We start from the raw sequence: 25,018 nt of genomic DNA on the forward strand, positions 1-25,018 counted from the left end.
TATGTAGACACTAATATGCTTTTAATTTTTCAACTCTTTATGTTTCTGTTTTTTTCTTTAACCCTTTCATTTTCTATTGAAAAGTATTTATAACTGAGAAAGGACAATTAGTTGTGAGTTCATAGGCTGAGTCTGACATTTTGTATATTTTAGTTCCAAGTTGTGACAACAAACGAATAAGAGAACGCCACACGCACTTATGAACACTAACATAAGCTTGCACCAATAATATGGGTTTGGACCATTTTGATTCATCCAAATAAAAAATGGTGTTTTTGATCAATGCTTTCACTTTTGCTTCCCAAACTCACTTCTTGATACCACCATGCTTGATGTGAAGTTTCTTTTTAAAAGACAAAACACAACCAGCTTTAAAAGATTGACTTTAAGCACGTTAATGTTGATTTTGGTTAAATAAGGAAGTTTCTTCAATTATAATGAGTTAAGGTGGATGATGACGATTGATGAACCATTTTTCATCAAAATATCTGCTTCTTTCTTCTTCTACTGGATTCAGGCTTTAAATGCCTTCTGGAAATAGATTACTGTCGGCAGTAGCAACTATTTCAACCCAAAAGCCAAAAGTTCGTGATCAAGTTCACTGTGTAAAAATTCTGTTAATGAGTCTATGATTTTTTTTTATTGAATTCTTATTAAATAAGATAAAATAATTAAATTGTGAAATGATAATTTTTTAATGAATTCACTATAATGCGAAGCAGAATTTATTTTCATGCTTTTATTGTCATGGATGCTGTCGTGGGCCAGAATTTATATACAACAATTGAATATGAAGTGTTAACGACAAATTGAGCCCATGATCTTGCAGGCTTATAATTGGACATGGCTTCAAGACTGGGCCAATCCTTAAGCACTTATTTCTTGATCCAATCCAAATCTTTAATTCTATCCAATCGAAACCAAACCATACTATATATTTACATGAAACAACATCATTACAAGGTGTACACGAAAACACATGACCAAAATCACAATCATTGAACAGTAACAACACAGTGTTTTCGATTCTCCATATAGATTCATATATACTATTTAAGTAATTATTATTATCATTCACAACGGGATTCAATGACGGGAATTGGAAGATTGTTTTGCCTTGACCACAGTGACGGGGCAAGAGGCATTTGTCATCACATGCTTGCTTACACTGCCCAACAACACCCTGCAAGAAACAGTGTTTAAGAGAGATTAGAAAAAATTAAGAAAAAAAAAAGTTGGTTAATGAATGGTTAATATTGATACCTTTTAATGGGACCTAAACCTCTGCTTCCAAGAACCAAAGAATCAAGGTGAAGATCTTCCACAGCTTCACACAATTTCTCCCGTGGATCTCCCCAATACACCTTTGCCACCGCCTTTGCCTGTTTCAAACATCAACACAAAACCAATTTGAAAAATGAGATCTGCGTCTATTTATATATTTTAAATTTGTTTTATCTCTGATGGATGCGTGATTTCTAACCGATAAAATCATGTTACATATAAAAAACAACGTAAATATACCCCTTTAGTCTTGGAGGCAGTATCAAGCATATCTATGACCTCAGGATCCCTTGCAATCCCATATTGCTTAGTAAAATTCAACTCCCTCAGTTCCTCCAAAGGCACCAAAGCTGCAAAGCCATTAACCAACCAAAAGTTCAAGTTATGTACAAAACATAGAACTCGTAGATTCATTTTGATAATATTCATGTTGTTCATATAGATGGAACTCTAATTCTGATAAGAAACAACACAACATGATCATGTGTATGTGTGCATGAGAAAGGGAAAGAGGGGCACTAACGTGAACCAGTGTCTTCAAAAAGCTCCTTTCGGGTGTGATGAGCTTGGGGAGGCTGAACATTGATCAAGATGATTTGATCACCATGGTTGATGAGATTATCAACGGCCCATCGAAGAGCTAACTTGCTTGTGGGAGAAAAATCCATGGCTACTCCAATAGTTCGTGTCTTTGCCATAGTTAACCGATGCTGCCAGAAACTGAGGGTTGAGTTCAGTTTATATAGTTGGTGTTTGTGTTTGTGTTGTTGTGTTGAGGGTTTTTCATTTACGCCCGTGGTTTTGAAAAGTAGTAATACACAGAATGTTCGTGAAAGCCCTAGAATAAGATGGAGTGTGCTTTGTTCCTTAAAGATAAGCGTTGGATGGAATTTGTGACAGAGGAAGATGGTGTGGAATATGGCATAAAGGTGACATATATAGAAGACAAGAATGCTGTTTTCCCAGAGAGCCTTCTACAGAAAAACACGCAAGTTATTCCATGGTAGTGCCATATGTCTTGTCTCTCATTGGGTTCTAACTACTTTCTTTGACTTATTAAATACTTGATTACGACGACATTACTAGAAAGCAGCTTTAGAAAATGATTGTTCTTAATATCACTACTGCTGTTTAGCTAAACAAGAAACATGCATAAATAATAGAGGGAAGAGAAGAAACCTTATACATGATTCTAAAATCTAAAGTCTAAATGTTTGTCAATCACTGTACTAGAAAGAAAGCAGCTACAAATATCTCTCACAACAATTTGTTAATTTAAATATATGAATTAGTTAAATTTCAAATCCCTTATAAAAAGTTGGATATTTTTAAATAACATTTTTATTTATTAAATATTTAACTTTTTAATACTTTTTAATTGAATTTTTATTTAATTTTTTACTAAATGAGTGATATTTATCTTGTTTCATCATTTTACTTATCTTGAATTTAAAAAATATGAGGTTTTGTAATTTATATAAAATAATATTGTAATTGATGTAAAATAATACCTTTTTATTGTTTTAATCGAAACATGTTGAATAATGAGATCATCTGCTCTCTGATGATCATTATTTTTTTAAGTTTTCAATACATATTCATTTAAAGTCTATTATCATTTTATATTAACCATATTATTATTTTATATTAATCATAAAATTTCACATTCTTTAATACATAAAATATAAGTAAGATGTCAAGAAAATAAGTCACTTAATTAATAAAAAAAATTAAACGAAATTGAAAAAAAAATTGAATACTTAAAAATTAATAAAAATCCAATTAAAAATATTTAAATTCATGAAAAATTTAAAAATTAATTAAATTTGTATATTTACATCTTTAGCATTGACTATATATATATATATATTATTTTTCATATGTAGAAAATATTAGGGAAGCCAATGATTTGATGTGAAGATAAGATGGATGGATAATCAGGTAATAGTATGAATATTATTTAAGTTCAAATACTAAAATAAATGAGTTTTAATTTTAATTTTTATGATTTTTTTATTTCTCTAAAGTTGCTTTATATTTATATTTATATTTATAGTACAAATGAAAGTAATTAATAAAGAGATTTCTTAAAAGAAAAATAATAATTTTAATTTTAAAATGGATTATTTATTAAAGAATAAAATTAAAAATAGAAATATGGACATCAAAATGGTGTGTATCCTTTATATATAGGTATAGATAAAAATAAATAATAATTTTAAAATTTAGAAAAATAAACGGAGAAAATTTTAATAAAATAAAAACCAAAATATATGTATATAAACGTATGTAAACGTATTACTTATTTGTCTATATATTTATGTATATAAATGCAACATATTAGAGATGATGGGTAACGAATGTTTTGCGTTAGAGAGATAAAGATAATAATCTATATGCACCTTGCCTTGCAATCAAAAACACATTTCTAAGGTGTTATGAATTGCTTATGTGTTTGTCTCCTTTTTCATTAAATATAAAAAAAATAATGAAATAAAATCAAATTGAAATGTTGTGTATAAATTATACTTTCCATTAGTATTTGAAACGGTTAAATAAAATTTGAAACAATTTACCAGTATTTCTTTTTCTTCCTTAGGAACTTATAGGGTCAAATAAAAAGAGGAAGAAAAAAAAACAATTATAACCAAAGTTATGATAAGTATAAAATACAATAAAGTGCAACGATAACTAATACTATGGATTGTTGCCGGAGAATGGAAATGTGATGAAAACTGGCATGGTGAGAGTTGGTGCCGGAAAACCAATAAGATGAAAACTGTGTTAGTTTTTAACATCAGTCCTAATTGGTGCATAAGATAGGATTAAGTCTTAATTGGTGAATAAGATAGGACAAGATAAAATTTAATGGTGAATAAGATACGACAAAGTGGTGAGATATTCTTAGCTTAACTAACAATGGATTATCATCTTCACTACACTGGCCTTTCTTTAAAAAATAACAAACTCATTTTTTAATTTATCATCCTTTTCAGCTTTTGCCAACCATACTTTAATCTTATCCTCTTTCAAATTCTATTTTAAAATTATATATATATATATATATATATATATATATCTTTAAATGAAATTTAAAACACAATTCAATTGAGTTGCAGAAAGAGAAGGCTTTCCCGCTATGTCACAGTCACACCTCAACAACTGGTTTTCTGACTGCTCCAGCTCCATGGAATTCGAGATTGGAGCCACTGATGCAGATCAAACACTTGGTACATATGCTATATACTATTTTCCTTTTCAATATTCTTATTTATGTTTCATTTTGTTTCTTGAAATGTTAATGTCTGACACTATTAGCTCTACTTGTTTTATATGTTACTGTGTTTTTTTCTACACCAGAGCCTTGGTTTCAATCTGATACATCTTCTGGGTACCTTCAAGATGCCATTGCAGGCAAGGGTATTTGGTGCAAGGAACAAAATTTACCATCCTGCTATCAAAAGGTTGTATTAATTTGCTTAACGATGTTAATTTATAGCGAAAGTTGAAAATTTCAAATTCTTACCACTGGAATTTTCATTACTTGGATGATCAGGTAGAACAATTTCCAATGTTCTCCACAACAGCTCCACCTCTTCATGGTACGTACGCTTTGGAATCTTGTTTTTTTCCTATGTTCGGGTTCATCAGTTTGTTCTTTTGCTTTTTCTCAACTGTTTGATGCAAATTCTGTGGCCAAGTGTATGAAGCTTGGTGGAGTCTGGAATTGTAGCATGTCATTGTAATTGAAATGAGATGAAACATAACTGATCATTTTCTCATCACCTTTGTAGATTGTGGCATTGCACATAAAAAAAGGAGCATGAGTACGAGGCTGTCATCAACAACACTAGGTGACGCACATGAAGCTGCCATCAAACAAGAATCTGCTCAAAACAGTTATGCATCTGGTGAGTGATTTCTCGGTTTCAACATGGTCGTTCTTTTCTCTGTATTCCACAGATTCTTTATCTTTTCTCTTACCAGGTCAACGGAAGAAAATTGCTTACCCGTTTAAGTTAGTGAAGTGTGGAGGAGTTGGAGGGGAAACAACACTGAAAGATATCAATTACCAAATTCTGAGCACCCCATCAACATCAAAGGCAATTCCTCATCCTGTGACAGATTCTGTGACTCTTCCATGCAAATTAGTCAAAGGAAGTAGTTTTGGTTTGTCTGGAAAAACAGTTACGTCCCTCACCAGGATTCATACTAGGGGAAGAGGTTCCATTACCATTATTAGGACCAAGGATTCATAAAGACAACTACTGTCATTCATGTGTTACAAATGTCAATGTCAGTCCTTTTTGCTTAGACTATAACTCCTTGTGATTGCTATCTTTCTTTGTACCACATATGTTACAATGTAATGACAAAAACACTTTCTGTCGCACTATAACAAGTTCCACTCATTGTCACTATTCACTGTTGCACTACAAATTTTTACTGCTTGCAACGTAACTGAACAGAGCATTTTCATTTTCAAACAGTTTGTCCCAAGTCAATCATGAAAGTCTTCCAAGTTCATATGCTTGACATGCAAATAAATTGAGTTTTCATTGATATTATCTATATGTGATAATCTTACTTCGAAAGACTCATCAATCATATAAGAAAATCAATGATTAATGTTGATAACCAGCTCAAACAAATTCTTATATCTAAAGTCTTTCTAACAGAATGTAAGATAAGTCTGTCCTGTTAAGATAAGTGAGAGTAATTTTTTATGTATGGATTGAATTTATCGAATCCATTCAAATAACACCGTTAAACTCGATAAAAAGAAAACAAAGAAATTCAGTAGTTGGTTTATCAACATAGGAAACTATAATTGATAACTCCAGAGAAACCAAAAGCAATGGAGAGTGAGATTAGTTTCGAATGAGAAGATGAGTAGAAATAAATTAAGTAGTCCAAAAAAAAAAAATCTCAGTAGACATTTTGTCTTTTCCAACACTGACTCAACCAGAAGTATAAGGGAGAATCTTTGAAGGGGTTATGATAATGTGTAATGAAAGTGTGTTATTCAAGTACTTGCCAAGCGTTGATGTATGCATTATTTGAGCAAACACGATCCTGAAATTCGCTTCTGTGTTTGATTGGAATCGATGTCTATACCTTATTTTTAGCTCTCCAGTCATTATCATCTAACAATCAACGACTGTGTTTGATGTCACACATCACAATTGGTTACCATGAGAGACACTTCCTATAATATCATCAAATGTTCATATTCAGGAAACATATATATATATATATATATATATATATATATATATATATATATATGTATGTGTGTGTATTTTTTTTTTATAAACAACCTTAATTATCCCTAATGCTACGAAATGTTAAATTGATATTAATTTAATCATGGAGAAGGCCATATTGTAGAAGCAGCCGGCATGTTTAGAATTGAGTCATTGCTTATATTTCAATCACTAATAAGTAATTAAACTATTATTATAATGTTTTCTACTTAATTCATAAATTTTCTACTCACCAAAGAAAATTGAAGAAGAAATCTTTAATGATGAATATATGCATAATGAAATTCCAATAAGTTCACAGGCTAACATATGTATGAATAATAAGCTAGTAAACTTAAACCCTAACATGTTTATTACACTAGAAACCATGAAGACCAAGACAAAAAAAAATATTGTATTTTATGGCTGTTTAAACTAGATTTAATTACGGTTGGACAAAAGATAATTTAATAATCCAAATTTATATTATTTATGTCTATTTAAATTGATTTTTTCTAAATCTAAATCTATATTTTAGATTTTAAGTTGAATTCACTTAATTGGATTGCAATTGATTTAGATTGAATATGTTTATTGATTTTAAATATTCAAAACCAATGTTCATCTAGGTTAAGCTATGGCAGATATGGCAGATAGGACCAGGTCGACTTAAGTTAGCTTAGGTTCAAGGTTGAGCAAATCGACTCAAGTCGACTCATGTTGAAGGTTGGTCTGACTAAACTTAAGAAAAAATCTAAGCCAAATCAACCTAGGTATAGTTTAATGTATCCGGGTCGAAAGTTGAGCTAAGTCAGCACAGACCGAAAGTAAGCCAAGTTGGTTTAAATTGAAGAATTAAACTGAGTCGTTCTAAGCTGAGAACTAAATTGACTTGACTCAAGCTGAAGACTCGAGTTGAGACGACTCGGGCCGAAAGGTCAAGTCGAGTCGGTCCAAACCAAAGGTTTAGACGAGTTAATTTGGGTCGAAGGAAAAGATGCATCTGCCTAGGTCAAAGGTCGAGGCGAGTCAATTTGTGCCAAAAGTCAAGTTGAGCTTACCCGAATCAAAGGTGAAAGCGAGTCGACATGGTCCTAAAGGGTGGATTCGAGTCATCATGGGCTTAGGATCGAGTCAAGTCGACCGAATAGAAGAATTGAGTTGAGTTGGTGCAGACCGAAGAATCAAGTCAAGTTGACTAGGGCTAAAGGTCCAACCAAGTTGATCCTAAGTGGAAATTCAAGATGAGTTGGTCCAAGTTAAAAGATCAAGCCAATTTGGCTTAGGCTGATGGGGCGAAGATCAAGCCGATGTGGCCCAAGCCAAAGAATCAATAAGAGTCGATTTGGTATGAAGGTTAAGATGAGTTAGCTCAAGCCGGAGAATCGAGAGGAGTTGGCCTAGGCCAAAGGTCCAGCTAAGTCGGCCTAGACTAAAAGTTCAGTTGAGTCATCCAGGGTCAAAAGTTGAGCTAAGTTAGTCGTGATTGAAGGTCGAGGCAAGTTTGCCAAGACTGGAGCTTGAGGAATGTCGACTATGGCCAAAGTCAATGATACGATTCTTATTAGAAAGAAGATGATCTTTTCTGACTCTGGGTTTCTTCTCCAAAATAAACAATAAAGAACGCGAAATAAGACAGAGATGGAATGTGCCATAATCTAGCAGATTAATAAGTAAAGGAAAATTTACCACAAAGAGATCCTCTTTGATAAGAAACAAAGTGTAGATGCAATCAAAGATAGATAAGTCAAGACGCCACAATCAAATCCAATATTTATAAGTCAAGACATCACGATCAAGATTGATAAGTCTAAGGTAGATTTGCCATAAGTTGTTAATCCTTGATAAGAATCTAAAGTTCTAATCCAAGAACCAAGAAAACATTCTCTTAAAGAAACAATTTCATTAATGATCAAAGTGATTACAAAAGTTTTGAAAATGTGAATAAATAGACTCTCCTAGAACTCTAAAGATAGGCCTAACAGCAAAGGTTGACAACCAACTTAAGAAAATAAAAACATAACTTTAAAATGTGTCTTTTCGTCCAACGAGGGATGATTCAGCCAGCTTGCATTCGCCTAGCAAGCGAAGTCACCTAGCGACAAATTCAATTTGCAAAAGTGTTTGTCCAACGACATATGTTCACCCAACGAACATACAATTCGCAATTTTATTTTAAAAGTGAGTTATAAGCTATAAGCTTCATGTTTTGGGGTTTTTAGCTTCTTGTATCATCATGAGTCTTGAAGATATTTGTTCTTTCATCCTTTGACTTCTTGACCTTAACATAGGCCCCGTGAATTTCCATGGTTCCTCTTACGATTTTTCTTGTATATTTTCCATGGATCAATCAAGTTAAGTCACGTCAGGCCAAGAATCGAGATGAGTTGGTCTGATATGAAGATCAATATGAGTCGACACAAACTGAAGAATCAAGATGAGTCGGCTGGGCTAAAGGTTGAGCCGAGTCGGCGTAGGCTAAGGTTCGAGTCAGGTCGGCCCAAGCTCTAGGTTGAGTAGAGTTCACCCACACTGAAGTTTGACTCGAAGGTTGAGCCAAGTTGTCACAAATTGAAGGTCGAGCTATCAACCTAGGTCAAAGATTGAGACAAATCGACCTTAGCCAGAGCTCGTGATGAGTCAACTTGAGCTGAAGTTCGATCCAAGTCAGCCTAATTCGAAGGTCTAGTTGAGTCATCTTGAGCCAAAGATCAAGCCGAGTCAACACAAGTTCATGCCAAGTTGAGTTTACCCATGTTTAGGGTCGAGCAGAGTCGACCTAGGCCCAAGTGGAGTCAAGTTGGTATGAGCCCAGGTCATGTCAAGTCAATTCAGACCCATGTTAATTATAGTCAGCTCTTGTCAATGTTAAGGTGAGACGATCCAAACCTAAGTAAGGCTCAATGAATCAGATATAGGTTAACACATGTCGACCTAGGTCTAAGTATAGCCAAGCCAGGTCAACTCATATCTAATAGACCTAATAATAAGGTATATTGGATAGACCTGACTAAATGTAATCTATTTCATAAAGTTGGTTCAATCTAATTTCATCATTATCATGCAACCCCTAAAATTAGTGATCAACATTTAATTATGGTAAAGAGATTCCACATCATAAATGGGTTCAATTTATTGAGTTATACTTCTTAAAAAGTAAAAATGTTTCTAACTAAGGGTTAACCATGTTTTTATCCTTAACTTTTTATTGAATTTTGGAATTAGTTTATTTTGAAATTTTGGACCAATTTAGTTATGCATCTCTCGAGATACGTGAATTTAGTCCTTTTAGTCAAGTTTCGTTAAGTTTATTTGACATTTCAAGAGCGTTTCATAATAGTATTTAACTTAACATAAAAACAAAAATATGTCAAATAATATAAATAACTCAAATACAATCCTAAGATATGTACGAAATATCAAATAAACCTAACAAAATTTAATTAAAATGATTAAATCTACGTATTTCAAAAGATGGAGGACTAAATTTGTCCAAAGTTTCAAAATGGATTAATTTTAAAATTCACTGAAAGTTAAGGAATTAAAAACATGTAAAAAATAATGTAAAAAATAATGGTAGTATAAATTATGATGTTGTTAGATTTGTTAAATCTTTAATAAAAAATACCCTAATGACATTAATGTTAAGGTGCCATTTAGCTTTGATAATCAAGCTAGTAGAAATTATAATAAAATATAGATCAATTTTTTACTTTGCAATTCAAGTTTTAAATATTATATTAATATAGACATTCATGCTTTGGATTATGAATTGAAGAAGAGTTATGATCAACGAGAGTGATAATTTTGAGAACTTTGGGCGAGGTTTATTCATCACTTGATGTTTCAAAATGATGAATTGTGAGTTAACTTTGTTGAAGGTGGGTAAGTTGAATAATGAATACAGTGATTGATTGTTGTACTCTAATAATGAATGAGGCTATCAAATTTGAAATGCATGTTTCTTTTTAAGTATAACAAAACTGCATTAAATATCTATAAATGTGAGGCTTTTTAAGTATTCCATTACATTCATGTAAAATTTATGCTTACCCTTTGATGCAAGACTGTGCTACCAAGTAATAGAAACTTTTAAACAACCATAACAAAAAAAAAAATGAAAAATAAAGGATTTTAAAAATAGCATAATAGGAATGAGTCATTAGTAATTCTTCACTTCTATGAAGCAACAATAATTTTTTTTTTTAATCTTTGTACTATTTCTGCAACTCTCTCTGTCTTCACTTGTTTACTTAAATTACTTTATTAATTTCTTAAAACCATTTATTCATGCCTTAAAAGTATTATTAACTATAAAAGTTTTATTTACTATACCTTAAAGTGGACCTAACCAAGTTGGTCCATTTCCACACATATAAAAAAGAGCAGGTCCACGTCCAACAATGAATCAATTCAAACTTTTCATCGTGTTCTACAATCCTAACCATAGGGAAATTTTATTTTATCTACAAGTGTCAGTTCTTATTAGTTTTCATATATCTCTCAACTAAAGAGATGTATTAAAAATATTTTGCACAAGTTTCTTTACAAATACAGGTGGAAATATGTGTCTATTATTTTATTTTAGTCAAAATTTAATAAACTACAAAATATTTTTATTAAAAATAATTATAAAAATAAATAATTTGTATACTTTTTTTATTATATAAATATTTTTTTATAATAAAATTTATTTGAATTTAAAAGAGTAGTCAGTAGATAAAATTGGAAAACAATTATTTTATATAAGGTAGTTATATAAAAAAATTATAATAATAAAATTATTTGAGTTTAAAATATAATTATTGAAAGAATAAAATTGAAAAATAATTTAAAATGTAATTACTAAAGAGATAAAAATTGGAAAATAAAATGTCGACACCTCATTATTATAATCATCTTCGTTATAACTAACGTAAAATCATCTTCTTCGTTTATAACGGAAGCACTTATAACTAAGACGTAAGCACGCACCGTGTCCATGTTGTTTAAATATTTGATTTGTATTATAAGCTAATAATATATGCAAATTCATTAACATATAAAAGTAAAACAAAGAGAATAGTAACAAATTCACATATGTTAGCAGTAATAATTATAAATATAATAAAGAAAAAACGTGACTTGTACAAAATATTTTAAAAGAGCGGTTACTTATAAAAAATTATTTAACAATTATATTTTTTAAAATTTTAGTTAATAATTATATTATAAAGGTTAAAATGGGAATAAAGATCGTGTAAACACAAAGATTTATTTCTTCATACATGGGTATATATAATTATTTTATAATGAGTGTGATTATTTTAATTCAAAAAAGTTGTTATTAAAATGACAAAACTAAATATAATTTTTTATTATAAATAATTTTTAAAATTTTAAAAATAAAAATTAAGAGGGTACATTCTAAAAAAATGTTTCATTAACACAAAATTTTAGTGATAAAAAGTTGTTAGTCACTAGAATAACTAATTTAGATATCAATTTATGAAATAAAAAATTATTAGTTACTAAAATAGTTATTCTTACGAATAAAAAAATTATAATTGGTAATTGAGAAATCAATTACTTTGATAGCAAAAATCTTAGTAATTAATGTTTAGAGACTAATTTCATTTGCTACCTAAAACCTTGGTAGCTAATTTTTAGAAATCAATTTAGAGATCAATTATAAATTTTTATTTTATTTTAGTATCTAATATTTTTTATTTTGTAAATTGATATCTAAATTTGTCACTACAGTTACTAACAACTTTTGACTACTAAAGTTTGTTGTTAATAAAACATTTCTTTTTGTAGTAAAAATTAGAAAAATAAAAGAGTTACACAAAAGAAGTGTATTCTTTATATATAGGTTATAGAAATGCTTTTTATTTTATGTTTAGTTAGATGTTAACCGTTTATATTCTTATTTCGTTTTTACACTATTATATTTTATAATTCACTCATCAACTTTAATAAACAAACTTTTTTTCATGTAGATAATTTAAGTGCTACAATATTAGTTTGTTGGATTCCGCCACCAAAAGATTTTATAAAGATTAATTGTGGTGGAGCTTACACCTATGATGAAAAACAAGTGGCGGTAAAAGGTGTTATTGGAGATTCTGAGGATGAATTTCTTTTTACTTTCTCTAGTGTTTTAGGATTCAACTAGCAGCATAGGTGGAACTATTTGTCATTAAGATTGGAATGGAAATGACTTGATCAATGAGATACAATAATATAATTGTTGAGAGTGATTCTCTAACTATTGTGCAACTTATCAACTAGGGAGCCCTACAACAAAAACACCTTTTTTATGCTCTTGTCTCTTTATTAATTTAGATGGATTCAAATGTTCAATACATTAGTTAGAATCATGTGTTTAGAGAGACCAATTCAGTAATAAATAATCTTATCAAAATGGATTGTCGTTATCTTTGAATTCACTTATAATTCTTTTTAAGTTTTCTCCGTTTGGATATTTTGTTTCCTTTATGTACGGATTAAATTGAAAAATTAAAGTATCTGCTAAATGTATTTTTCTTATAAATATAAAAAAATTGATTTCTCTTGCTTCTTTATTCCTTTTATTTTAAATTGTGGAAACATATGTGCCATATATGTGTTCATATATTTTGTTGTAGTAAAATTTTATTGACCTATAAAATAATTTTTGGTAAAAATAATTATAAAAATAAATAATTTGTATACTTTTTTATTATATAAATATTTTTTATAATAAAAAAATTATTTGAATGTAAAAAACTAGTTGTTAAAAGATAAAATTAGAAAATAATTATGTTATTGAGTGATTATTTAAATTTAAAATATGGTTAATGAAAGGTAAAATTGGAAAAGAAAATGTGGACTCCAAAAGATGAATCTTTTGTATATAATAGTATGGAATAATATAGATAGTTAGGAGAATTAAATAAATGAACAAATAAGTTTTTTATAAGATAAAATTAACTTATATATAAATAAAATATATGACATAAGTTAGCTTGCATAAACTAATTTTAACTGAAAATTTATTTCAAATTGTTTACATTTTATCGAAAAAAAATGCTTATAAAGAAACTTATTATCAAATCTTTTGGTTGTATACTAGTATTTTTGCAAGCATTAGTTTTTGTTTTTCAATTGTGAGATTAATTTTCATGCATTGACAATCGAGAGACCATACATTGTAATTTTCTAATGCATTGTTGTATGATTTAAAAAATTTAACAATACGTTAATATTTTGTTTTATCACGTGCATCATTGAATAACTTATTTAAGTCAATGTAGGTAACAAACGATGTCTGACAAACACCCTATTAAAAATTAAAAAGTATTTATTGACATTTGTGTAAATTTGAGTATGAAATGAATTCTGTTAAAAGGGAAATTCTATATATGCTCAAAATCTCCAACGATATTAACCATCGTGAATTTTTGATCATGGTTAAAAAAATCATTAATTTTTTTTATTCCTACAATATCAATTTATAAGGTGAAATTTATATTTAATTTATATATCATAAAATTATCTTATTTTTAATTAATGTGAGATTTTAAAAAACTTTTCAAATAATCCTTAAATTAAACCCTTTTCATTATATGTTTGGTGTGAATTGCCATACATACTCAACTATCAGGTAACTCCAAACCTGTTGCACTAATGTAATGGTGCCTAACTCACTGAAATTCACAAAGCAAGAGTGCCAAACTTTTTATTTGAAAGAAAGTCAATTAAGCTTTTGCGTAAAAGATAATTATTACACTATATTTTCTTTATGTATAAGTTTTTAACCATGATTAATTAATTTAAATATTCAAACGCGTATTCACGAAAATAACAGTTAATAAAAGTCAATTAATTAAAGAGAGTAGAAATAAGGGGCTAAAAAAAATGAAAATGGAAACGCATTGGATGAAGAAAAGGTGGCAAAAAGCTGTGTGTATTGTATGAATATGCGATGAGTTGAATAGTGATTATCACCACAAGAAAAACGAAGTTGTCTCTAGAAACAAACCAATGGAGGAACAACCTTAATATGAAAAATGTTAAGAGGGAATAAGAAAAAGTGGACGGATATACATATGTTGTTGAAAGAGAAGAGAATGTTTTGGCACGATGTGGTGGTGCCATTTGTTCGAGTTAGGCACGTATTTGTCATCATTCCCCGTTCACGAAGATGATTCATTTTCAACTCCGTAGAAAACGAACATCACCATTCATTGCAACGTAAGAAGAAGACCAAGTTCGTGGAAATTCAAATCTTCTTAATTCCTTTTAATTATTTCGTTCTTCGTTTGGTCGAAGGAAGTAACGTGGAGATTCCCTTTTCTTCCTTCTCACTTTCATGCACTTATTTGGCTTATAAGTGCAAGAGGAAGCCATTGCATTGCATTGGAGAGTCTCTCTGTTTCTCTCTCTTTCTCTGAATCTCTGTCTGTATGGGAAAGTCAACGGCGTGTTTGTTTGGTGCCATTGTGTTCCTTTGGTGTTGCATAAGCCATGTCACATCTGATGCATCGGATCACCGTTACAACAAAGGAGATTCCGTTCCCTTTTATGCCAACAAGGTGGGACCCTTTCACAATCCCAGGTCAGATTTTCAATCTCTCTTTCTTCTTCTCACTTTCACCAATTCATGTTTTTGCTTCAAAACGTTTCAATCCTGAAAGATATATATAGCTTTTGTGTTGTGTTATTATGGGGTTACCATTTGGAGGATGAGATTTCCTCTGGAATTGGATACCGGCTTGTTTCATCTCAGACTGTTGCTCTGATTTATCTGTAACGAAGATTCAATGATCTTATCATGGTGTGGATTTGGATTTTGGAACCCACTCAAGACTTTGATCAGTGAAACCTAGTTGTTTGAGTACACACTGATTAAGACTTTTGGGATTTTTACCTCAACAATACCATTTCCTTTTATTCAAACTGCATTTATTCTATGCAGAAGAAAGAAAGAGCAATATTTTTTCTACTGAAACAATCTGAATGCTTGTATATAAGAATGAATATTGGAATAATTTCTAAAGCTTAGTTATCATATTCATAAATTTCATCCTCACAATTAGATTCCTTTATTGATTACTTGTGCAGTGAGACATACAGATATTTTGATCTTCCCTTTTGCTCACCAGGTTAGTTTGCAAGTACCCTTCTCTTTTCTCCTATTTCCTACTAATGTTTTTGGTTTCTCATATTCCATATAATCCAAAACTTGTTGGCTGGAACAGCTAAAGTGAAAGAAAAGAAGGAAGATCTTGGTGAAGTTTTGAACGGGGATCGATTAGTTGTTGCTCCTTACACACTGGACTTCCAAATTGACCAAGAACCTCATAGTATCTGCAAAAAGACGCTTACAATAAAAGAGGTGGCTAAATTCAGACATGCTGTGTTGAAGGACTATTTCTACCAAATGTACTATGATGACTTGCCCATTTGGGGTTTCCTAGGAAAATTTGACAGTGAAGAAAACGATGATCCAACTGAGGTCACAGTCCATCTTTTCACGCATGTCCACTTTGAGATTCTGTACAATAACGATCGCATCATTGATGTTTTCATTCGAAACGATCCACGTGCAGTTGTGGACCTGACACAAAATAGAGAAGTAACTGTGGATTTCACATATTCTGCCAAATGGATTGAAACAGATACTCCATTTGAGAAGAGGCTGGAGAAATACTCACAAACATCCTCACTGTCACATTCCTTGGAAATCCATTGGTTTTCTGTCATCAACTCGTGTGTGACTGTTCTGCTCTTGACTGGATTCCTGGCCATAATTCTCATGCGTGTGCTCAAGAATGATTTTGTTAAGTAAGAATGATGGATTCAAACCTCTTAATCAGTGTGTACATTCATGGATTCAAACCTCTTAACCCTATCAACCATTTCAAATCTTGACAGGTTTACTCCTGATGAGGAAGCAGTTGATGATCAGGAAGAAAGTGGATGGAAGTATATCCATGGTGATGTGTTCAGGTACCCAAGATTCAAGTCTTTGTTTGCAGCAGCACTTGGGACAGGAACCCAGCTATTTACACTGTGAGTTACCAGCTAAAGTACTTATCTTTTAAAGGTGTTGACTTTGTATTATTCAGCTCTTTTCTGACCATGATACCTGATCCTGCTTTCAGTGCAATATTCATCTTTATGCTTGCTCTAGTTGGTGTTTTCTATCCATACAATAGGGGATCTTTGTTTACTGCACTGGTCATCATATATGCACTAACTTCAGGCATTGCGGGCTACTATGCAGCTTCCTTTTATTACATGGTTGAAGGCAAAAACTGGGTACGTTACATTACATGGATCAAACAGATTCTTGATTACAAATCTGAACTGTGTTGTCTGATTTTGTTTAGGCAGAAATATTATCAAAGAACAGTGAAAGCACACAGTGCAATTGAATGAAGTAGACTTCTGAGGTTTTGATTTGGTTTTTGACAGGTGAAAATTTTGGTGTTGACTGGAAGTTTGTTCTCTGGACCTTTGTTTTTCACATTCTGCTTTCTTAATACTGTTGCACTTGCCTATAACACCACTGCAGCGCTTCCATTTGGAACAATTGTGGTTATTTTCCTGATATGGACTCTTGTAACCTCACCTTTACTAGTACTGGGAGGGATTGCTGGGAGGAATAGCCAAACAGGGTTTCAAGCTCCTTGCCGTACCAATAAGTATCCTAGGGAAATTCCCCAACTACCTTGGTACCGTACAACTCTATCTCAAATGGCTATGGCAGGTTTTTTGCCGTTCAGTGCCATTTACATTGAACTCTACTACATATTTGCCAGTGTGTGGGGTCACCAAATTTACACCATATACAGTATTTTGTTTATTGTTTTCATCATCCTATTGATTGTCACTGCTTTTGTCACTGTGGCATTGACATACTTTCAGCTTGCTACTGAGGATCATGAATGGTGGTGGAGGTATGTAGACTGTAACATTAGAGTTCTCTCACTGTTTTACTTGTTTATCAGTTAGAATTTAGTTCTTTCTCATAACCATTTCGTTGTTGGCGTGATTAGGTCTTTCCTTTGTGGTGGGTCAACGGGCTTGTTCATCTATGGGTACTGCTTGTATTACTATTATGCAAGATCAGATATGTCTGGCTTCATGCAAACCTCTTTCTTTTTTGGCTACATGGCTTGTATTTGCTATGGTTTCTTTCTCATGCTTGGAACTGTGGGTTTCCGTGCTGCTTTGATCTTTGTCCGTCACATATATCATTCTATCAAATGTGAATAACAGGTTATTGGAACCAAACAGAGGCTTTCTTATCCCTTTGATACAGGAACTTTTCCTCTCATGTCCTTGGTTCTTGTAGCAAATGGTTTGTCAAAAATATAGTGGGGAAAGATTTTACGAGCCTGAAGTGCTTTACACAAGTGCCACACCCCAAATTTCTCCCCATGCTTCGTATAATCTCAGAACATGTGCAACAATAGTGTAACTAACAAAATTCTCTCTTGGAAATATAGAAGCTTTTTGCATACTTTCAAGTGTATAGACTTCTACCACTGCTTCATATATTCTAACATAACATGTATGACGGTCGTGTAACGCAAAATTCTTAGAATCATACAAGCTTTTTGCATTAGATTCATGTTTGTGGTTAGCTTATGATAAGAGCGTCGTATTATTTGCATCCTAAATTCTTAATTCATGAAAAGGTTCGTTTTGGATTCGATGCTTACAAACATGCAATATAAAAATAATACCTTCTTACCTCTTAAGTTGGCCTTCTATTTATCTGCAATAACCATCATTTTCGATTTTGCTTTACTATAGCCATAGGATATGGTAAACATCAACGTTCAATCCTGAATTACAATGACAATTATGTTGAAAAAAAGGCATTAACGTATTTTGAAACCTTAGCACACCAAAATTTTCCCCAAAAGGATTGAAGTTTTTTTCATGCTATATAAAAGGCTTCGGAGTATTTCTTATCAATATCCCACCTAAAGGCGTTTAAAATAGACTATTCTTGGATTATTGATCAGTTCAGTACGGGAACGCAACAAATGTTGAAGATTAAACTATCACCATGTAAATATGCGGTTATAGAAGTTCGGTACTACATAGAATTATCTTTAGTCTAAAACTTGCGATTACAAAGCATGAAATTCAATGCACCAGGGATAAATTTTAGTATACATGACATTATATCTATAAATGTCGATATAGATAGCATTCACGACCAATCTAAACATCGGCCAACCAAGAGACAACAGCAACAAAAGGACTAAACCAAATATTTTTTCTGTGAAAGTCATCCAACATCCGACACAAGCAGAATTCCCTGATCACTTTCAATACTTCCAAGTAGACCCGCCAAGTCTGATAACCTCTTCCCCTCCACTATCCTTTCTAGGAATTTTTTCCATTTGGATTTCTCCTTTATTATCCCCTAAATCACCGTACATATCTTTAAGTTTAGCTAGATTACTGGATGCCGAAGTTCTTTTACTCCCATCTCTCGGTGGACTAGAACGTGATTCATGACGAGCAGTGCCGGCTTGCAGGCTCTGACTTCTACTCCGGCTTCTACTTCTACTCCGACTCCTACGATAGTGCCTACTACCATTGTCATAATCCCGGCTGCTTTCTCTTTCTGTGTGCTTAGACCTCCTATCATAATCATAACTCCTCTCTCTTTCCCGCTCCTTATCCCTTCGGATTCTGTCCCTCTCCTGATCTCGGTCCGAGTCACGATCCCTGTATCTTTCCCGGTCTCGATCACGCTCCCACTCCCTGTTTCTATCCCTCTCACGGTATCTGTCCCTATCACGTTCTCGATCTCTGTCCCTGTCCCTTTCCCTATCCCTGTCCCTATCATGATCCCTATCCCGATCCCTATCTCTGTCTCTGGACCGTGACCGCTCACGATCCCGATCCCTATCCCTATCAGGATATTCCCGGCTTTGGCTGCGGCGACTACTTGGAGATCTTCTTATGTCATCACTGCCATTTCTTTCATGAGAAGGTAATGTACGGCGAATAGGTGAAGAATCCCTTGTGGAGGCACGATGTGGAGCTCGCTGACCAAAAGAGACTGAAAGAGCAGCTTTAACCGAAGGTGGTCTGCGGGCAGTATCATCAGAACCATGACGGGTAGATTCCCCGGTCGAACCAGAATGTGTAGTGGGGAGCTTCAACTTTTCAAGATTCGACACAACCTGCCGCAATACAGGAACAGGGATGCGAGGAAACAGTGTGTCGAAGTAATACTGCAACAGCAGAACAGATTCATCAGTCCTTTAAAGTGCAGTTAAATAATACGTAATTGAAGAGGTGAAATAAACTTGGGAACTGCAGTTATCAAGTCTGTCAACCAACATTCCCAAAATCATAAAACATCAAACACACAACAAATATGCCAGCAATGAAGAGGTAGTAACCACATAACACAAGAGAACATCAAATATTGATATAAATACTAAACAATCTCGAGAATAGAAAAAACAAAATTAAATTTGTGTGACTCCAGAACCCTTCCACACAATAAAAACATGGTTGTTTCCGTTCTTTCACTTGTTCCTTCTTCATTTGAACCAAAAATATAATTAATTTGAATGTTGGATGTTTTATATGATTCAAATACATTAATTTTACATTATATAGAATTATTCTACGCATACAAACTGAGATCAATAATTTAATATACATTCCTAGCAGAAATATCAAAATGCAAAATGAAAAGAACTGAAACAAACTCACAATCCAACAAGCCAGATATCCATTATTACATAGAAATTTTGATAAACTCCCACTTACACACCTCAAAATAAGAAAAAAATCAACTAGAGTATAAAAGTACATAGAAAATTTGATGACATTTGACCCTGAACCTCCCACATTTCAGGATGGACAGCTCCGTATATAATACAGAATGGCAGTTAGTGCATGCTATACTATAATACGACCACCTGCTGCTATTAAGTATGAAGTATTAGACTACGAAGATTGAAGACATAAATGGCCAAACAAAAATAAATTATTTATCAATTTAGCCTACAACTTTCTCCAAGACCTCAGAAATTAAGCTTCAAAACATATAATCTTAAACGACTTTAAAAAAAAGGCAGACAAGGATAAATATAGCTCCATAAGACTTGAAGGTTAAAACATGTTCCAACGCCAGAAGTACAAACCAAAATACAGGTGGTGGAAAATGTGAGACCTGGATCTCCTATACTATGTCAACCAACTTGGTAAATAAAATTTGTAGGAGAAACAAATGCAGATTAACAATTAAAAGGCAGACATCAGCTCAATCTCAGAAAGATAAGGAAAGAAGAGAAGAAATGCGAAATGAGAAAAACCTCATTTTAGTCCCTGAGAGATACATCTGTCATTGATTTGCTCTCTTTTAGATAAATTTATCAATTTGATCCCTCATGTTATATTTCCAATATTACAGTATGTCCATCAAACTAATGAAGGTAAATGTATTTCAAAGGATCAAACTAGGAGTAAATTGACAACAGGCATGTATTTCAGACAGATATTCTACTCTAAGGCAACCACATGAAGAAGCACTCTTTCACTAAAAGCCTCAGACTACATTGGCTTTAGAGACGAGAAATCAACCACAATGAGCATGCAATTAAAAAAAATGAGAAAGAAAAGAAGATTCTTTCGGACTAATTCTTATCAGAATTACTGGTAGGTAGATAAGTTTTATGCCCAAAGATACCGAAAGCACCTCAAACTGTTACTCCAAATTATGGGACGATGAGGGACATATCTGCATTTGCAGTCTCGTGATGCATCGGAATTCTGGTAGGAAAGCTCTGAAGAGAGAATTCTCAGTTTGACTAGTCTTTACTCCAGTCAAATGATTTTTTCCCTCGCAATTGTGTTGTACATTAATAATCTCAAAATAAAAAAGGTCAGGTAAAATTAGCTAATTATCATTTAAATGCATTTCATTATCTACACACGAAACTGAAGCACAAGGTCAAAAGATGGTAAACCAGGAAGTATGCTCTTACACAAAATATAGCCTGATAGGGATTTAGAGATAACAAACCTGTCCAAGTAGCAAATCACGGATGTATACACCCATTGTAGTCATTCGACCATTAGATCCAGGAGAAAATTCCTGAAACACAGCATCATAATTCACATATTACTTAAGGGAGCACTTAAATGATATCCGAAGATCAGTGATAATTCAAGCCAACTGAAGCCCAAACCAGTTACTATCTTCTAAAGCAAAGAAACATCTGGGCACAAAATACATCAACCATGACAGATTTGCCTCTATTCAAATAAAATCTTAAGAGAAAACTTGGCCCACAAAACATTCAATCGGCATGGTTCTATGTATAGTAATGGTATAATCAGTGCTCAGATAAATGAAAAATGGGATAACATACAAAATATATCCAGGATTCAGAACTTTGATCAAATCCAAGTTAAGGTTTGAAGAAACTATCAGAATAGAGTAAGATCGTAGAACATGTTACCATACCTCCTCATCTTTTATATATGGCTCAAACCAACTCCATAGTGTCTTTGGGTCTCCACAATATCTCAGATAGAGAAACCCAACCTATAAACAATAAAAGAAATCAATATAGAGCATAAGAAAAACATATGAAAATAACCACCAAAGAGAAATTGTATATAGAACAGTCTCTGTGTTGATGCTAAGCTGGATCATACCATCCTTCATCTCATTAAACAAAACTTAATATAAACATAAAAATACAAGATTATTCCTTAAATCATAACAATTTGAAGTAAAAAGGAAGAGATCGATTGAATTAGTAAAGCTAACCCAGTTCAGACAGCATCCCACCTAATAGGGTATGGGAAGTGTAGTTTATGCAACCTAACATGGCAAATGGAAATATTGTTTCCGACATGTGAACCCATGATCTGTGTATCATAAGGCAAAAATCCTTATAGATGGGCCAACGTCCACTCTCATGGACTCAGCTTATTTTATTACAAGGATGAAACCACTTGTTCATTCAAAGGAATTCCTCTTAAGAGCAACTGAAAAGTGGGGAGATTGATTCTATCTTATGCATTGTGTAATGTGGTTTCTGAAACAACAAAAAACCTCCATATCAACCTAAACCACCATTGACCCTCGCCCACAGACCACAACTTATAGCAGCACAAATCAATGCTCAAAAAGCAGAGAATAAGTTGGAGGCAAGGGTCAAATGAATGACTAAAGTGGCTGTAAGGCTTGGGGGCCTAATTCTTACGATTTGGGGGGGTCGAGGGCGCAGATTTTATCTTTCAGAAAAGGGCTATTTGACCCAGAAGACCACATCATTCAATCCCTCAATCGATCAAAAAGAAAAACCAGACAACCTCACCAAATCATTTTTTTTTGGTTCTGATAGAATCATAACAGAAGCATAAATTGTAAACACGTACAGTCCTCAATCTAACATGCAATTATGGCTATCTTACATTTGACAATTCAACTGAAACCCATCAACACACTCAGCCCAAGCTCTGTTATGATAATTCCACGTTTCAACTATGCAAGATAAATTATGCTAAAAAATGAGCGATTCCAATATAATTAAATAGTCTCATGTGAAGCCATCCTCTCTTGCCATACAAAATGACCAACTATTCAAAGCAAGCATAAATTCCACCACTTAATATAAACTTGATTAGAAATGGTCAGAAAGTCATCCATTCCCAACCAACAAAATTTTCAAGCACAAACACATCATAACCAACATAATAATTTTACACCACTTAAAACTCCCGTATAGTCACATCCTACGTACCGCTCTTATGTAAGGAGAATCGGGGTGTTTCAACAGCCCGTGCATTTGCTTGACAGTGAGCTTCATCGTAAAAAATTTGTAAAGAAGACAGAAAGCAGTAGAAGGACCGCGACAATTGCCAGTCATCCACGGCTCAACATGATCAACTTGATTATAGATCTCATCAATAACTTCATGATACGTTTTTAATCGATAGAGCTCCTTAAAGTAATCAGATGATAGAATATTCATGCACAGAACTTTTTCTAGCAAGGAGTCAATTGGCTTGCCACAAGTCTGTATCTCCATGATATAACAAAATAAACTATTGCTCCCACAGTTAAAATCTCGAAATTCCAACCACTGTATGAAGTCACCAATCAATTCCTACAGAAGAAAAACAAACAAAAGTGTGAATGAATAGTCAAAACAATAATTATATTTAAAAGTATGAAACAACAAGCAAGAAGCTTACAATTTCAACTCAAGCACAAAGAGAACAAACTAAAGTGGAATAAAGCTATCTATATTTAAATTTCAAAGGAAACATTTATTTGCCACAAGAAAAGCTTACAACAAATTAACAAGCACTAGAGGATCTTTTTCCAGCTGAAATTTCTAAAGGTTACATTAACATAGATCCGCTCAGGGAGGACGAAATTGGTGCTTGCGTGAGCGAGTTACCGGGATAAAATGAATAAACGAAATCGGTGGAACTCGTCGGCGGACAAAAGAAAAGGTGAATGAGCAGAGGAGCGTGAATACGGAAATAAAGGAAATTGCAATTGAGATTAGGGATTTGGAACGCAAAAGAAAAATGAATGAAAGAGAGGAAGTGAGAGTTAAAGAAATTGTACCAATTGGTGAGAGAGAAGGGAGAAAGACGAAGGTTGGAGCGCGGAGAAGAACCCTAGCTTGTGAGGCTCTGTAGATACTTTTGGATTGGCAAACTAGGGACGTAACTCCTAACCCCCGATACAAATACCTCAGACCCCTCTCTTTTTTTTGTTAAGAAAACGAATCAACTCGACCCGTTTAAAGAGGAAAAAAAATATTTGAGTTTAATATAAATTTGATTTTGAAAGAAACGGGTCGAATTATAACTTGAGTCAGCTCCCTTTTTAAAAATAAATACTTATGTTTTCTGTCAAATAAAAAATAATTTTCATGGGAGAATGTAAAAGTAAATTTAAAAGGTTGATGTTGCTAAATTATATGTAAAGTCGCTTTTGAAATGTAGATATAATTATGTTTTGTAGGTTTATGTCTAATGTGAGAAAGGTTTTAAAAATAATTATTGATAGCTATATTTAGCATAATAAACCGACAGGAGTACGTAGTATTTAAATTAACAAAAAATATATAATGTTAATAAATCAAATATATATAAATACATACAATATTATTTTTCACTTCTATTCAATATATTATTATATATTTATTCTTTTGAAAATTTTAATATATATAGGAAATTCAAAACAAATATATATATCTTAATGTTTTAAAAATTAATATAATTTACAATATAGTCTATGATCTATAATCATTAATAACGTAATTTTTTTTTATTTGTGTTTTATACATTTGCTTATTAGTTGTATAATTATTGGTGAAAATTTTAATTATTTTTTTCAAAATTTTGATTTAATTTAGTTTTTTAATTTTAGAAATTCGTAAATTTAATTATTTTAATTTAATTTTATTAAATTTATTTCATATCTCAATTTATAAATATCAAAT

General features: G+C 32.4%; 4 protein-coding genes across 6 annotated transcripts; 2 read left to right on the forward strand and 2 right to left on the reverse strand.

Annotated features, from left to right (window-relative positions):
* Positions 1–916: 916 nt before the first annotated feature.
* LOC114193570 (Adenine nucleotide alpha hydrolases-like superfamily protein) lies at positions 917–2,157 on the reverse strand. Its single transcript, XM_028083424.2, has 4 exons — positions 1,808–2,157; positions 1,525–1,634; positions 1,264–1,382; positions 917–1,183 (listed from the first exon to the last, which is right to left on the reverse strand). Exons 1-4 carry the CDS (start codon positions 1,980–1,982, stop codon positions 1,087–1,089), a joined length of 501 nt encoding a protein of 166 aa, XP_027939225.1. The 5' UTR covers positions 1,983–2,157; the 3' UTR covers positions 917–1,086.
* Positions 2,158–4,382: 2,225 nt separating this feature from the next.
* LOC114193569 (uncharacterized) lies at positions 4,383–5,686 on the forward strand. Of its 2 annotated transcripts, none has more exons than XM_028083422.2 (5): positions 4,383–4,514; positions 4,645–4,748; positions 4,841–4,886; positions 5,079–5,195; positions 5,272–5,686. In XM_028083422.2, exons 1-5 carry the CDS (start codon positions 4,424–4,426, stop codon positions 5,541–5,543), a joined length of 630 nt encoding a protein of 209 aa, XP_027939223.1. In that variant the 5' UTR covers positions 4,383–4,423; the 3' UTR covers positions 5,544–5,686. The 2 variants fall into 2 exon arrangements, with proteins under 2 accessions (XP_027939223.1, XP_027939224.1); XM_028083423.2 differs by having other exon boundaries at positions 4,393–4,514; positions 4,687–4,748.
* An 8,894-nt stretch (positions 5,687–14,580) lies between these two features.
* Positions 14,581–18,224, forward strand: LOC114193409 (transmembrane 9 superfamily member 2-like). Its single transcript, XM_028083188.2, has 7 exons — positions 14,581–15,111; positions 15,618–15,658; positions 15,755–16,340; positions 16,431–16,568; positions 16,661–16,817; positions 16,974–17,458; positions 17,558–18,224. Exons 1-7 carry the CDS (start codon positions 14,960–14,962, stop codon positions 17,775–17,777), a joined length of 1,779 nt encoding a protein of 592 aa, XP_027938989.1. The 5' UTR covers positions 14,581–14,959; the 3' UTR covers positions 17,778–18,224.
* Positions 18,225–18,559: 335 nt separating this feature from the next.
* Positions 18,560–24,362, reverse strand: ATSRL1 (PRP38 family protein). 2 transcript variants are annotated; one of them, XM_028083252.2, is made up of 5 exons: positions 24,136–24,362; positions 23,300–23,665; positions 22,012–22,092; positions 21,568–21,639; positions 18,560–19,762 (listed from the first exon to the last, which is right to left on the reverse strand). In XM_028083252.2, exons 2-5 carry the CDS (start codon positions 23,585–23,587, stop codon positions 18,845–18,847), a joined length of 1,359 nt encoding a protein of 452 aa, XP_027939053.1. In that variant the 5' UTR covers positions 23,588–23,665; positions 24,136–24,362; the 3' UTR covers positions 18,560–18,844. The 2 variants fall into 2 exon arrangements, with proteins under 2 accessions (XP_027939053.1, XP_027939054.1); XM_028083253.2 differs by lacking the exon at positions 24,136–24,362 and adding an exon at positions 23,853–24,076.
* Between the last annotated feature and the right edge of the window lie 656 nt (positions 24,363–25,018).

The sequence above is a fragment of the Vigna unguiculata genome, chromosome 8, assembly GCF_037176805.1.
Source record: "Vigna unguiculata cultivar grain cowpea cultivar isolate G323 ecotype 2 chromosome 8, ASM3717680v1, whole genome shotgun sequence".
Classification (NCBI taxonomy): domain Eukaryota; kingdom Viridiplantae; phylum Streptophyta; class Magnoliopsida; order Fabales; family Fabaceae; genus Vigna; species Vigna unguiculata.

Bases quoted from the DNA above. Each gene is read 5' to 3' on its own strand.
- LOC114193409 (XM_028083188.2), top strand. From the start codon at position 14,960: ATGGGAAAGTCAACGGCGTGTTTGTTTGGTGCCATTGTGTTCCTTTGG. The intron at 15,659-15,754 runs GTTAGTTTGCAA...TGGCTGGAACAG, and splicing joins TCTTCCCTTTTGCTCACCAG to CTAAAGTGAAAGAAAAGAAG. The intron at 16,341-16,430 runs GTAAGAATGATG...AAATCTTGACAG, and splicing joins CTCAAGAATGATTTTGTTAA to GTTTACTCCTGATGAGGAAG.
- LOC114193570 (XM_028083424.2), bottom strand. From the start codon at position 1,982: ATGGCAAAGACACGAACTATTGGAGTAGCCATGGATTTTTCTCCCACA. The intron at 1,635-1,807 runs GTTAGTGCCCCT...ATGGCTTTGCAG, and splicing joins TTTTGAAGACACTGGTTCAC to CTTTGGTGCCTTTGGAGGAA. The intron at 1,383-1,524 runs GTATATTTACGT...TGTTTGAAACAG, and splicing joins CTGCCTCCAAGACTAAAGGG to GCAAAGGCGGTGGCAAAGGT.
- ATSRL1 (XM_028083252.2), bottom strand. From the start codon at position 23,587: ATGGAGATACAGACTTGTGGCAAGCCAATTGACTCCTTGCTAGAAAAA. The intron at 21,640-22,011 runs GTATGGTAACAT...GCTGTGTTTCAG, and splicing joins CATATATAAAAGATGAGGAG to GAATTTTCTCCTGGATCTAA. The intron at 19,763-21,567 runs GTTTGTTATCTC...CTGCTGTTGCAG, and splicing joins GTGATTTGCTACTTGGACAG to TATTACTTCGACACACTGTT.
- LOC114193569 (XM_028083422.2), top strand. From the start codon at position 4,424: ATGTCACAGTCACACCTCAACAACTGGTTTTCTGACTGCTCCAGCTCC. The intron at 4,515-4,644 runs GTACATATGCTA...TTTCTACACCAG, and splicing joins TGATGCAGATCAAACACTTG to AGCCTTGGTTTCAATCTGAT. The intron at 4,887-5,078 runs GTACGTACGCTT...TCACCTTTGTAG, and splicing joins AACAGCTCCACCTCTTCATG to ATTGTGGCATTGCACATAAA.